This window comes from Silurus aristotelis (assembly GCF_946808225.1).
Source record: "Silurus aristotelis genome assembly, chromosome: 8".
NCBI classification, from domain to species: domain Eukaryota; kingdom Metazoa; phylum Chordata; class Actinopteri; order Siluriformes; family Siluridae; genus Silurus; species Silurus aristotelis.
Genome location: NC_139581.1, coordinates 1,826,554 through 1,841,189, shown reverse-complemented (window position 1 = coordinate 1,841,189; position 14,636 = coordinate 1,826,554). Strand labels below are relative to the sequence as shown.

Here is a 14,636-nt window from a genome sequence, read left to right as displayed (position 1 = left end):
CCCAATTTTGGATGGGAGCACATTAGCATAAGCTCCACCATAACTCCATAACTTAGAGAGGTGTAGCCTAAAGGGTGGCGAGATCTCACGAAGGGCACTGATCAATATGCCGACAGTGCTAGAATGCAATAACGATGGTTTAACCTTTCACCCTTTCCACTCTTCCCTCACTGTAGACGACAAGCGTTCTCCTGCTCACCTGATGATGCAGCACTGGTTACACTGGTTTCTCAGCATGTTGTAGTAGCAGCAGTCTGCGATGGCGAAGATGTGGGGGGGCAGTTCGCCCAGGCGATGCCCGTGGTACAGATGCACCTGATCCGCCGTGTAGATGGGCAACAGCTGATAGGGGTTCAAGGCCACCAACACCGGACCAATGTACGTCTGGTTAGAAACAAGAAAGAAAAGTCTTGTATAATAACGAATAAAATAAAAACTAAATACTAGCCGCTGTATATAGAAGATCTTACTGGACCTGACCGACACACTGGTTTTTTAAAATACAATCTGAATAAATCAGAATATTATCAGAATACAATTCAAAGAGGAATCTGAGCCTTTCAATAGAACATCAGTAGTATCACACTAAACATCTATTAAACCGAAATCTCAGCATTTCTCGAGAATTACTGTTTCCTTTTAGACTGATTACAGCCAGACTGGATCCCAGGACTGAGATTAGGATCAGGGTTAAATGTTTGGGACTATAACTGAAGATACACTGTACGGCTAACAGTTTGTGGACACCTGCTTATAAGATTGATATGTCAGCATTCGCATTCATCCCAGAGATGTTCGCTAGGATCTTAGCAGAAGATCTTGTACATCTTACAACCCGTGGAAAGCAGATCTTTTTGGAGCCTGCTTTGTGCACAGGAGCATTGTGATGGTGGAACAGGTTTGGGTCTTCTAGTTCAAGTGAATGCAAAATGTTATTACAGCGCATCCAATGACGTCTTGTCAGGGATCCACCAGCCACACCTTCACCAAACCCACCTATCACTCCAAGTAGCTCTCCTACCTATTAACCTGCACCTGGCACTCATCAACCACCACCCTATATAACCTCCGTCTATTCTACAGTTTCGACTGAAGAACCTTGTTGGACTACCCAAGCTACAGACACTACGGTTCTGGTTTGGTTTGCTATTGTTTGCGGGACTACGAGTTCTCCGAACTCTCTCGTCATAGCGTTCACCAGGTTTAGTCTAACCTGGAGTTTATGTTTGGTTTGCTGTTTTCTGCCATTTGCTCTTTGTTGTTCATTAAACCTTCGTTATTTGCACTTCGGTTTCCGGCACGTTCTTCCGCCTGACACGTCTGATACAATTGTGAGCCTCCAACTTTTGGGAAAAATGTTTAAGAAGAACCACATATGGCTGGAAAAAGTCAGGTGTTCCAAAACTTTTGGCAATATCGTGTAAATGGTGGTGGTGGTATCACTTGATTTCCAGAGTGTGATTAGTGTAAACGCTCTGTGAGGTCTGGAAACAATAAAGAACGATATGAAATGAAATGTATAAAGGGTAAAGTCCCCCTGGTTTTCCACTGCACAGGTATTTTCTGAGCACTTCTATTAGTGTTTAATTTTTATTATCACAGAGATGAGCTGATGAGGGTCAAAGTTCTGCAGCACTATCACACAGTGACTCTTTCAGAATTACTGACTCACAATTTCTATCCACACTATATTGCAAAAAGTATTGGGACACCTGAACTTTCCTGCTATGTGTGGTTCAAATCTGGAGGCACTCAGTTTTACACGACGTCTTTAGATGCAGTATAAAAACATTTTGTATTCACTTGAACTTGGAAACCCAAAACCTGTTCCAGCATGGCAACACCCCTGTGCACAAAGTGAGCTGCTGAAAAATCTGCTTTACATGCTTTGGAGAGGAAGATCTTGTTTGGCCTGCTATAGAGCTCTGATCTCAACCCTAATGAACACCTTTGGGATAAATTGGAATGCTGACTGAACCCCAGGCCTCCTCACCTACATCAGTACAGAAATAGCAATAAGCTCAATCCAAAATCTAGTGGAACATCTTACTAGAAGGGTGGAGGGAATTATAAGAGCAAATTGGTACTAAATGTGGAATGCAACGCTCAAAAATCACATACCGTACTTACTTACATTTGCGGCATTTAGCAGACGCCCTTATCCAGAGCGACGTACAAAAGTCTCTAGTAATGAATAAATCTACACTGTACACAAGATTACAAACTTAATATAAATATAACTCTTGAATTCTACAAAGCAAACTTGGAAAGTGCTCATTTAAGTGTTTCAGGAAGAGGTAGGTCTTCAACCGTCTTCCACCACCTCGGTGCCAGAACAAAGAAGAGCCTTGAAGTATAAACCTTGCAGTACTTATGACCAGGTGTCCCAATACTTTTGGTAATATAATGTATATTTATCCATGAATATGTATTCAATTATTCCCAATAGTCTCTTCTCTTTATTTCATAGCGTTTCTCTCGGGTACGCTGCTTCTAGGAGTATCTGTTGAAGTACGTTGGAGTTTCTATCCAATCAAATTTCAGCAGTCACATCACATGTCACCGGGGTGTCACGCAGGCGCTCTGTAGCTTACAATCTATGTTGCATGAAACTGTTCCTTTCACCAATCAGATTGCAAGTGACACCGGGGGCCGTCTAGCAGGCGTACAATAACGTCGGCATTTTCACGTCCTTTGATTGGTCACGTCCTTATGACGATCAGAGAGGGCGCTAGTCAGAGCTCACAAACTGCATCTGTAGCAAACTGCACAAGCTCAAATACTGTGGATTAGCTGGGTTTTTTTTCATTACAAACGACTGACGGAGGAGAAGAAAACTATTTGGTTACATTTACAAAAAGACGGACCTTTCAAGAAAAGCTGGACATGGTGATAAAGGTTTGCCAAAACATTTCAAAACAGTCTTTAAGCATTCACGTGAACTGTTTTACTTTCGTGTTTTCTTTCCTTTAAAATTTTTACAAAAACACACAATTTGCCTTTATTTCAAAAATCCCCAGGAAAACACGAAATGTACGGAGAAAATGCACTAAAACCCCGGGGTGTGCGTGTGTGTGTGTGTGTGTGTGTGTGTGTGTGTGTGTGTGTGTGTGTGTGTGTGTGTGTTTCTGCTGGAGGTGATGTATGTGGAGGTGTGTGTGTGTGTGTGTGTGTGTGTGTGTGTGTGTGTGTGTGTGTGTGTGTGTGTGTGTGTGTGTGTGTGTGTGTGTTTCTGCTGGAGATGATGTATGTGGAGGTGTGTGTGTGTGTGTGTGTGTGTGTGTGTGTGTGTGTGTGTGTGTGTGTGTGTGTGTTTCTGCTGGAGATGATGTATGTGGAGGTTTGTGTGAGTGTGTGTGTGTGTGTGTGTGTGTGTGTGTGTGTGTGTGTGTGTGTGTGTGTGTGTGTGTGTGTGTTTCTGCTGGAGATGATGTATGTGAAGGTGCAGTTGTGGCTCCAGTGAAAGGAGACGTGTGGAATTGTGATTATTGGGTTTGTTGCTTTAGTGATGATGTTCATTGTGACTGTATGAGATCCTGTGTGTGATGCAGCTCTGATCTACTGCACTTCTCTATTATACTGCTGATTTCTGTAGACGTGGAGTCATAATGGTGGGATTAAGAGGTTGATTGGTTCAGGTGGAACATCACTGATGTTGCACAAGTTCGGAAGCGAACTCTCACGTGGTTCATCTTGAAGTGCAAGACAGAGATGAATCACTGAGTGCTACAGATATCACTTCATTATTAAAGAAAGGAACAGACAATACAACAAAACCTTGTCCTGGTTTTATATTGTTTCATTTGATGTTCTATATTCTGAAAAGTTACTTGTTCATGTCCATTTTAAAAGAGATGCAGTGGAGTTTTTAACCAGATTGCTCAACAAGATTTTGGAAGGTGAGAAGATGCCTGAGGAATGGAGAAGGAGTGTGCTGGTACCGATCTTTAAGCATAAGGGAGATGTGCAGACCTGCAGTAACTACAGGGGAATTAAGTTGATCAGTCACACCATGAAGTTATGGGAAAGAGTAGTGGAAGCCAGGCTGAGAGAAGAGGTGACCATCTGTGAGCAGCAGTATAGTTTCATGCTGAGAAGGGGAATGAAAGTCAGTAGGAGTAAGACAGAGTACATGTGTGTGAATGAGAGGGAGGGCAGTGGAGGGGTGCGGTTACAGGGAGAAGAGGTGGAGAAGGTGGAGGAGTTCAGGTACCTGGGGTCAACAGTGTAAAGTAATGGAGAGTGTGTTAGAGAAGTGAAGAAAAGAGTGCAGGCAGGGTGGAGTGGGTGGAGAAGAGTGATAGCAGGAGTGATTAGTGATAGAAGAGTATCTGTGAGAGTAAAAGGGAAAGTTTATAGGACTGTGGTGAGACCTGAAATGTTGTATGGATTAGAGACAGTGGCATTGAGTAAAAGACAGGAGGTGGAGCTGGAGGTAGCAGAGCTGAAGATGTTGAGATGTTCATTGGGAGTGACGACGATGGACAGGATTAGAAATGAGTTTATTAGAGGGACAGCACATGTGGTGAGGGAGGTGAGATTGAGAAATGTTTGTGGGAGTGAGATCCGTCCCGTGCAGATCTTTACTGTGTAATCTTTAACACTTATTTGAGATCTATGGAAAGAGTCTCCAGTGACAGCGCTTCGTAACAGTCACAGTGAATGCTGTGTACTGCAGGCTGGTGAAGAAGCGAGTGTTTATAGCTGCTATAACATAAGTGAAAACTTAATTCACTGTGTGGGTTATTTTCCGGCATGTCCCCATGATGAGTTGATGAATGAAAGAGCTTACATAGATGATGTCCTGTTTGTGTCGGATCAGCAGGTTCCTGAGCACACCAGCCTCGGTCAGATCTCCCAGCTTTATCATATCGTCCACTCCCTCCACCGACGTGGGGTGCATGATTCTGAGAGACGCCTGCTCTATCTCTGACACACACCGCTCCTGAACACAGCGAAAACAGCCTGTTATTACACAATGCAGTTATAACACCAGTGTGAATGCTGGATTGTGATTGGCTGGAAGGAGTTTGTGTTAGGTCAGAGCGTTGAACACGCAGATAGTTTGTCAGGAGAAACTTAATAAATGTGCTGCTTATGAACAGCTGAAACCATAATAACATCCAGTTCCAGTTTTAGTTCCATGGAGGTTTTCTGCATGTGGTGAATTTAGTAATTGTGTTGAATTGTGTTGAATTTGTCGAACCAGAGAAAACAAAAAACACCAGGAGTCACTCCAACAGCTTCATTGTCTACTGTATGATAACTGTTTATCAGGAATCAATCTTCTGGCACTACTTTATCTCTGGGTGTGATTCGGCGCAGCAGAACTGCAGTAATGAGGCGAATATAAAATGTGTAATGAAAATTTAAACCTTTCAGTCAGTTTCCTTCCAGCTTGAACTCCTCAATGCTGGGAAGCCGTCATGGTATGAGGTGATCATCCACGGCTAAGTGTGAGACCCTACACCATTATAATGCTCTCCAGCTGTACGTGGTTTTTGCCCAAACTGTGAGCAGAAGCTTGGAGGCACACAATTGTATCTGATGTTTTTGCATGTGGTAGATTGAAATTTTCCCTTCATTTGAACCAGGACATCCAAAACCTATTCCAGCTTCACGAAGATCTGCTTTTCATGGATTGGAATGGAAGATCTCCTGCTATAGATCCTCACCTACATCAGTACCTGACTTTCCTCACACCCTTGTAGTTGAATGAATCTTATAAAATATCCACAAAATCTAGATCTTCCCAAAACAGCAAATTGGAACAAAATCTGGAACTGGATGTTCAAGAAGCACATCATCCTATTCTAAGTGTCCACAAACAGTGTGTAATATATAAAACACACACCAGCTACAGGCGAAATATCAGATATACATCTCCTGAACCAATAAACATTCATATAAACCTCCATATAATAAAGACTCGATGCAGAACACACAAGGAAGTGAAACACTAATAATAAACTTCTTTTATAAGATACACATCTCATAAACTCTCCACTGGAGCTTCATGATAACATGCACAATAAAGACACAAAACACGTACATGAAGTGCGGCGTCTCGGTCTCCTAACACGGCTGGAGATCTGATTCTCTCTTACCTCAGGTACAGGAAGTGGAGTTTTCAAAGGGAAAGCACAAGAGTCTATGGTAACCATGGTGACGTTCGTACATTAACAGAGATCTATTTTTAATATCTAACCGCTTAAAGGAGACTGAAAAAGAGTTTGGGGTTAAAACATATATTATATTATATTATATTATATTATATTATATTATATTATATTACAATCTGAGTTTGTATTTATTAAGCATTTAATAATTTTTAAACATTTACATTAAAATATAAATTCAAACATTTAATGTTTTAAATTAATTAAATCAATAATTAATAGAAATCAATTAGTAATATAAATAAATACATAAATAGAAAAAGTATAATGAATATATAATCATTTAAAATAATATTATATATTAATTATTCGTTCTTTATTTATGTATTTATTTCTATTTGTAACATGTATTTTAATATGCACTATATATTATTAATTTTATTTTTTTTAATTGAATGTTATTTTAATGTATTTATTGATTGATTGATTGATTGATTGATTGATTGATTGATTGATTGATTGATTGATTGATTGATTATAGCTTCCAGATCAGTGGATCCCAGGCTGGGGGTTACGACCACGTGATGTTGCTTGACATAGAAATTAGTTCATAAACTCACAATCTTTTCATTCCATGTGATTATTTTACACATAAATATGAGACACATCACTCTTGACCTCTCTTCATGCAGTTCTTCGTTTAGCCGATCATGTAGCATATGATTCTGCAGATGCAGGAGCGAGAGCTTCAGGTTCACATTCACATCAACCATCAGAATGAAAAGGACGTTGGCTCTCTGTGACCATGTCTTGGCTGCTGGTTTGGGGTTTTTCCGAAGCTCCTGATCTTCTGCTGGGAATTTCAGTCTTTCAGAGTTTACACCGAATGGTGCGAAAAACAAAAAACATCCAGTGAGTGAAGGATCTGCAGGCTGAAACATCATATTGTTGAGTGACTTCAGAGGAGAATGAAGTGACCGGTCGGAACTGACACAATGATGTGGAGAAAAACATCTCAGTAGGTGGATGAGCTACAACAGTAAAACATCCCATCAGGTTCCTCACCTGTTAGCCAAGAACATGAATCATCCTGAGCATTGACTGTAATAAAAACAAACCTGGTCTGTTTCTCATCTTCAGCTGTCCAGTTTTGGCGAGTCTGTGCTCAGCCTCAGATTCTGCTTATTCTCCTTTGATCTCTTGCACCAACAAGGTGTTTCAGCCTGCAGATCCAAACTCACTGAGTGTTTTTTGTTTTTTGCACCACTCTGTGTAAACTTTACTGACTGTTGTGTGTGCAGGAGATCAGCAGTTTCTGGAAAACTCAAACCCTCTCATATGGTAACATTAACCACCAACAACACCACAGATAAAGTCTCTGATGTTGGATGTGAACATTAACTCAAGCTCTCGGCCCTGGATCTCCATGATCTAATACACAGTGCTGTTGCTACATGATTGGCTGATTGAAAAAACTGCATCAGTTTTAGCTAAAGTGATATCTAGAATATCTCCTGACAATCTGAACTAGCGTAGGATTCACACAAGCTTTTGACAACCTTTTGAAATCTCTGTTTTGAATACAAGCCTGCTGGATCTTCTGGAAACCAAAATAGTTGCTTATATCACAAAATATATCAGATAAACGATGATAGAAAAATGTGTTATGGTCATTTGGAATGACTGCTTGTTGCTAGTTTAACTCAACATGCTAGCAAGCTAACTGCAGACAAATTAGCATGCATCAGTCAAACACATTTAGTTTCTTTGTGATTTATATGAGTTAGCTAGCTAGCTGGTTTAGCATTCGGTTTCTGCAGCTAAAAGTTTGTAAGTTACAGATCCAACATCACTGAGACTATTTTGTGAAGGAACATTGGGATTAATGTGTTTTTAAAAATACAGGACTGTGGAGGGAATCATGTAAACGTCCATCCAGACCAATGATGTTGATTATTTGTGTAGTTATTTCTATATCTTGAAGACAACGATAGACAATTGTGTATGACTCAATCAGTCATGTGACCTGTAGATGGTCTAAGCCCCGCCCCCTTTAAACAACCCTGTTCATCTCGAGCAGTTTCAACAAGTCGGCCCCTGAACGTCATTTCAAAACGTTTATAACAGTGATATAACAACTGATAAGCGGTGGAAGGTTGAGGTGAGATGATCAGTAGGCCAGGAGGTTGGACCTGCTGCGTGTTGAGTATAAGCCTCTGATAGCGCAGTGTGAAATGTCAGGAACAGAACAAGGAGATCACCAAACCCACGGAAACACACGTCCTTACCTTCCCCCCATCGTCTAACAGAAGAACCTGCTTCCCATCGAAAGCCTTCACCCGAGCCCCAACCGGGACCCCGAGCCCGGAGTCCACCCAGACATGATCACCCTAAAAACACACACACACACACACACACACACACACACACACACACACACACACACACACACACACACACACACACACAGCCGTGTTAGTCTTCATACACTTAAGAAATTCACCATAAAACCATAAAAGAAAAACACAGTGTTAAACTAAAAAAATGAAAGATTTATTTATAATAAAATTAATAATAATCAGTAATAAGTAACAAATAATCAATAATTATAAAACGCTTATAGAAATAAATATAGAAATATAAAAGTACACAAACAAATATAAAATTATAAAATAATACACATTTATATCTAAAAACAAATATTTTTAAATGACGAACGTCACCACAAAGCAGCTGTACAGATTCGGAAAATAAATAAAAAATTAATAATAATAATAATAATAATAATAATAATAATAATAATAATAATAATAATAAAAGAAAATACACAACATGGACCATTTTGTAGGCATGAAAATCTCCTAAATAATTGTTGTAATTTTTTTTTAAAGGATTTGGTCATTTTTATTTTAATGACTAAAATAAAAATAAAATGAACAGACAAACGTTGATTAATAAATATTTGAAAAAAAATCTGTTTGTGTCAAAGAAGTGATTAAAGGTCATTTTTCTTTATATTTTTTTCCCGTTATATTTAAAAAGAAGAATCATAAGTTTATTTACACTTTAAATAAATAAAAAAGAAAGAGAGAATAGAATATTCTAATCTATGACATTAGAAGGAGAGACGTTTCTCCTGTACCTTGCTCAGCACCACCATTGAGACGTCTCTCCTGCCTCAGAAGCCACACAAAGTAAACCTCGTTCAAACACAGAACATGTAACCCAGCTGTAAAATCTAAGCTCCTGAGATCATTCTTTCTCCAAGCTGGATCCTCTTCAGAAGTTAAGGCGTTTCTGAGTGAGGAACAAGGAAGAAGACTTCAGATGTTGACACAAATGGTTCTCCTTATAGAACTTTGCTCTATATGTTGGGTTCGTCGAGGTCACGAGAAATTCAATAAATAGAGTTATATCCTGAAGAGGAGATCGACAGAAAGGCACCTGAGCAGCTTCAGGAAGGAACAACTCACCACCTTGAATAATGTTAGGAGGTCAAATCATATAACAAGCAGGAGGTGGCCTTTTGGACCCGGGAATACACACACACACACACACACACACATAAAACCATAAAGCTGTAAAGCTAGAAAACAGAAGAGCACTTAAATACACGAAGGAGAATTTCACAACAGGTTCTATAAACTATATATTAATATATACACATTAGCGTGCAAACGTTTTCTGCAGGTGTGAAAAAAAAGTGAGAACACCATCAGAAATAAAAGTGTTAATCATTTCTTTTTATTGATGAACTAAATTGAAAATAACTGAACAGAAGAGCTCAATATTCAGCGTGAGCTCCTTCTCACTCTTCTCAGTTCACTTGAAGGAATTCTAAAGATCTTCTGTGGATGGAGGCTCCTCGAATCCTTCTGTCTCTTCATGTAATCCAGACTTACACACTGATGTTAAGATCAGGACTCTGTTGAGGCCAAAATGATCACTTCCAGGGCTCCTCGTTCTGCTCTACGCTGAAAATAGTTCTTAATGACATTTGCTGTATGTTTGGGTTCATTGTCCTGATGCAAAATAAATTTGGGGCCAATCAGACGCCACACTGATGGTACTACGTGATGAAGGAGTGTCTGTATTTCTCAGCGTTGAGGATTTTGACTCATCAGTCCAGCTGCCATTTTTCTGCCCCGAGTTCCTCCGTTTTCATGCAGAGTTGAGGCACTAAGCCTTGTTTCCATGTTGAAGGTTTGGTGTTTTGGTCCCAGTTCTTCCATGAAGAACACTTCTGGCCAGACTTTTCCAAACAGCAAATAGGTGTACCTGGATCCTTCTAGTCTCTGCCAGATCATTACTGATGGATCTGATGGATCTGCTGGATCTTTTCTGATTTCAAATGAAAGTAAGCATGATGTGTCTTTCACCTGCTGCATTAAGTTTCCTTGGCTGACTACTGCGTCTACGCTCAACATCACCCGTTTCTTTGTGATTCTTCAAACCGCTTGAAAAGCACATCTGACAACCGCAGTTTTAAGATCTTTGCCTGGGAAGGAACTTGCTGATGCAGTTGCTATGCTCAGTCTTGCTTGGGATATGAAACTGTTTTCCACAACCTCACCATAGACGCAGAGTTTGGCTGCTCCTCACCCAGTTTGAAGCTCCTACATTCCTACTCCTGCTGTTTTTGGTTTACTTAAAGACTGGGTTTCATCCTACATATGAAGTTGGTCTTCAGCACCTGCTTGGCAGAATAGGTTTATCAGACACCAGACTCTGATCCTACAACAATCCCTGAATTTGTGTATAAAACTCATTCCAGAAATAATGGATGTGTTTGTTCTTTGGATTCCATTGCTCATGAACACTAACAAACTCAGCAAGTGATGAAGGTCCAAAGATCCACATCACTCTTTCTTGTCACTCGTCTCCGTGGTGATGATGTATACAGAGAGATCATCAGAATACGTGACGACTTTCTGGAAGACAATAAATCAGAAGGTACTGTGGAACCATGATTTACATAAGAGCTCACTAAGGAGCTGAGACACGCCCTGAGACTCGGCTCTTATCTACAAGCGCTCGCTTCTTCCCCAAGATACGGAAGTGTGTAGACACATTACAGGGCCAAAAGTTTGTGAACACCTGGTCAGGGTGGAGGTACCAAGGATTCTTCAGGGAAAACAGACGTCAGCGGGACACCGGTTTAGTTAAGAAACAACTCCAAACACAAGCACACAAGCTCTTCAGTTTATTATATAATGCAGAAAAAAAAATCACTTTTTCAACTTGAGCTTTGCACACACACACACACGTGAGCACACACGTGAACACAAAAACATGAACACAAACATGAACACGCAGGCATGCACCGGTTCACCCACACACACTCTTTACTTCTGTGTATATATTTCACCATAAAGTCGGCTAAGGCAGAAAGACAATGGTGATCATGAAGGCGTGCACCGAGATTGCTGTGCTACACACACACACACACACACACACACACACACACACACACACACACACACACACACACAATTTCTCATCCATTCAGAAGTTTTGGTCCAAAGTGGCATAGTGATGGTCAGGAGGTTGTCAGTTCCACCACCCAGCACCTCCAAGATGCCACTGCTGGGCCCTTGAGTGAGGCCCTTAACCTTTATCCCAGTTATAAGTCGCTCTAAAAAAGAGCGTCTGCCAAAGTGCTGTAAATGTGGTGTAATGATTGTGTACGAGGCACACAGGAAGACGACTCCGTCCTGTACTGCACTGTGGGAAAAATACTGCACAGGCCCGGGTTAGAACAGTATTCCATAAACGGTCTCATTTATATTTAATACCTGATCCGTGTGTGTGTGTGTGTGTGTGTGTGTGTGTGTGTGTGTGTGTGTGTGTGTGTGTGTGTGTGTGTGTGTGTGTGCGCATTATAATGGAAGTCATAGGCCAGGTGTTGGGGTGTTATAACATTTAATATATAACTGAAATATTTATAGGTAGCTTTATAGTGTGTGTGTGTGTGTGTGTGTGTGTGTGTCTATACACCAATCAGTCATAACATTACGAGTGGTGAAGTGAAACACTGAATGGCACCTGTTAGTGTGAGGAATTATTAAACAGCGAGTGAACATTGATTTAGGTGTGAGGTGTAAAGTAAGAGGTTTGGAGGTTTCTTCAGCACTGCACTGCACTGCACTCTATAAGGCCTGTACTTAAGACTGACTTAATACACAACCGTACCGCAATATTATTACTATCATCATCAGTAAAGACGCTTTAATACTGCAGGTTGGCTGTAGATGCTCTCACACTGCTTTAGAGGAAACTCTTCTTATATATCGAGATGTTTTTGATAGTATCTTCTGAAGGGAAAATAAAATAGAAATGAAACTTGGATAGATTTTAGTAGTCAGTGTGCAGCTTCAGTAGTTTCACTGTCCTCTGACAAATAACTCATCATACACACATTACTGTCTAAATAACTGCCAACCAAAGTGAGTCCACCCTCAGTGAACACGTCAAAACTGTGTCCAAAGTGTAAATATTGTGTTTGAGCACATCCTTATGCAGCACTGCTTTAATCCTCCTGGGTGTGGAATTCACCAGAGCTGCACAGGTTGTTGCTGGGATCCTCTTCCACTCCTCCATAATGACATCACGGAGCTGCTGGAGGTTACGCACATGGTGCTTCTCCACCTTCCGCTTGAGGCCCACCGGTGCTTAATAAGGTTCAGGTCTGGAGACATACTTGACCACTCCATCACCTTCAGCTTCCTCAGCAAAGCAGTTGTCATCTTGGTGGTGTTTGGGGTCGTTATTACGTTGGAAAATTGTGGTTCGGCCCAGTTTCTAAAATGAGGCATCATGTTCTGCTTCAGAACATCACAGTACATCTTGGAATCCATGTTTCCCTCAATGAACCGCAGCACTCATGCAGCCCCAGACCATGATGCTGCCACCACCATGCTTGACTGTAGGCACAATTTTCTTACAATGGTTCTCCTCACCAGGGCGTCGCCACACATCTGAGCCAAACAAGTTTATCGTAGTCTCATCAGACCACAGGACATGGTTGCATGCTCTTTGACAGGTTGTTCTTTAGCAAACAGGTTGCAGGCTTTTCTTGTAAGCAGCTTCAGAAGAGGCTCCTTCTAGAATGTATGAGTGGTCAGTATGAGACAATTGTTCCAAATTTGACCTGCTCGAATACAAGGTACACAAATTAGTTTGGTCCTGTTGAGCAGACAAAAACACAAACGTGATGAATAGGACGTGTGGCTTTGCACGTTTACACACGTACAGCTGTGATCACTGAGGGTGGACTCACTTTTGTTGGCAGTTATTTAGACAGTAATGTCTGTATGTTGAGTTATTTTTATAGGACAGTAAATCTGTACTGGATACAAACTGCACATTTCTACAGTATGAGTAAATTTCCCTTGAGAAGATTATACTACAATGGATGCTGAAATGTGAGGGGTGTACTCACTTTTGTGAGATACTGTACATAAGGCGAGAGACTGCCTACAGCTCTTCTATAAAACCACCTGCAGATACACTATCTGGGGGAAAGTTACATTCTGAACTAGGAGTCTGTGGAGCACATACGGCTGGGAAAATTTTAGAAAGTGGCAAAAAAAACAAAACTGAACGGATTACCGTACGAGGTGCGTCGTTAGCCGAGCCCCGCCCCTGACATCCTGTGGTGCATGATGGGAAAGTTTGGGTTAATCAGTAATAATGTGCGATATATTTATTATATACATTTTTTTTGTATAATTAAAGAGACAAATGGGAAAAAAAAAAATACACATCCGACTTAATCTAAAGATACTCGAGTCCAAGGGTGGACAAATCAGAAATCATAGAAGACAGGCTGCTACTGTTCTCAAACAAGGATATTTATAGAGTCTGGGTCTGTAAAATATATAAACAAAAGTATGTGCACCCCCCATTACCAGACCCAACCAAGTCTGAAGCTGCACACTGTAGAACTACAGGTTCCTCAACACCTAGGAGACACTATTACTGCTCCAGCACAAGGATACCTGAGCTCCATGTTGATGTGAAAGTTGGATTGGAAGAACTCGAGTGTCCTGGCCTCCTCAACCCTCTCAGCACTTGATGAATAATCCTCCTTACCTCCTCCCTGATCTCAATCATGCTCTTAACACTGATTGACAAAGCCACACCCCCAAAAAGAGAAGAAAGAAAAAGAAAAGTGGCGCTTTTGCCAAAACAAAAGGGGGGAGGATCATATCAGCATTCATATGTGGGTGTTACTGCACACGTGGCACCACGTTTCAGACTCGGGAACATTAGTGCGTGCGTTCACATCCCAGCACCACTGTTGGTTACCAGTTATAATAATATGGATAACGGCGTCAGCCAAACACCTTTAATATGAATGTTATGGTTTGGGGGTTGAGGGGATTTTATACGCTTTCTTTCTACTAATGCGCCCAGCTATCCTTGTGTTTACTGACTTTCTAAACATCCTTAATTACAGTATGATACGAGGTGGTATTAAAAAGGTTTTGAAACACGCCACCAGGATGCACACAC

At 40.9% G+C, this 14,636-nt stretch overlaps 1 protein-coding gene and 1 long non-coding RNA gene across 2 annotated transcripts in view; both read right to left on the bottom strand.

Annotated features, from left to right (window-relative positions):
* Window positions 1-9,585, bottom strand: part of myo7bb (myosin VIIBb) — a 48,483-nt gene extending 38,898 nt beyond the window's left edge. Inside the window, exons 1-4 of the mRNA XM_083547727.1 lie at window positions 9,262-9,585; window positions 8,408-8,509; window positions 4,793-4,945; window positions 200-384 (exon numbers count right to left, since the gene is read on the bottom strand). Of these exons, the coding sequence (XP_083403853.1) occupies window positions 200-384; window positions 4,793-4,945; window positions 8,408-8,509; window positions 9,262-9,279 (458 nt within the window). The 5' untranslated portion in view covers window positions 9,280-9,585. The remainder of the gene's footprint in view (window positions 1-199; window positions 385-4,792; window positions 4,946-8,407; window positions 8,510-9,261) is intronic.
* A 1,724-nt stretch (window positions 9,586-11,309) lies between these two features.
* LOC310729740 lies at window positions 11,310-13,666 on the bottom strand. Its single transcript, XR_014534641.1, has 2 exons — window positions 11,583-13,666; window positions 11,310-11,550 (listed from the first exon to the last, which is right to left on the bottom strand). It is a non-coding gene; the product is annotated as an uncharacterized lncRNA (long non-coding RNA).
* Between the last annotated feature and the right edge of the window lie 970 nt (window positions 13,667-14,636).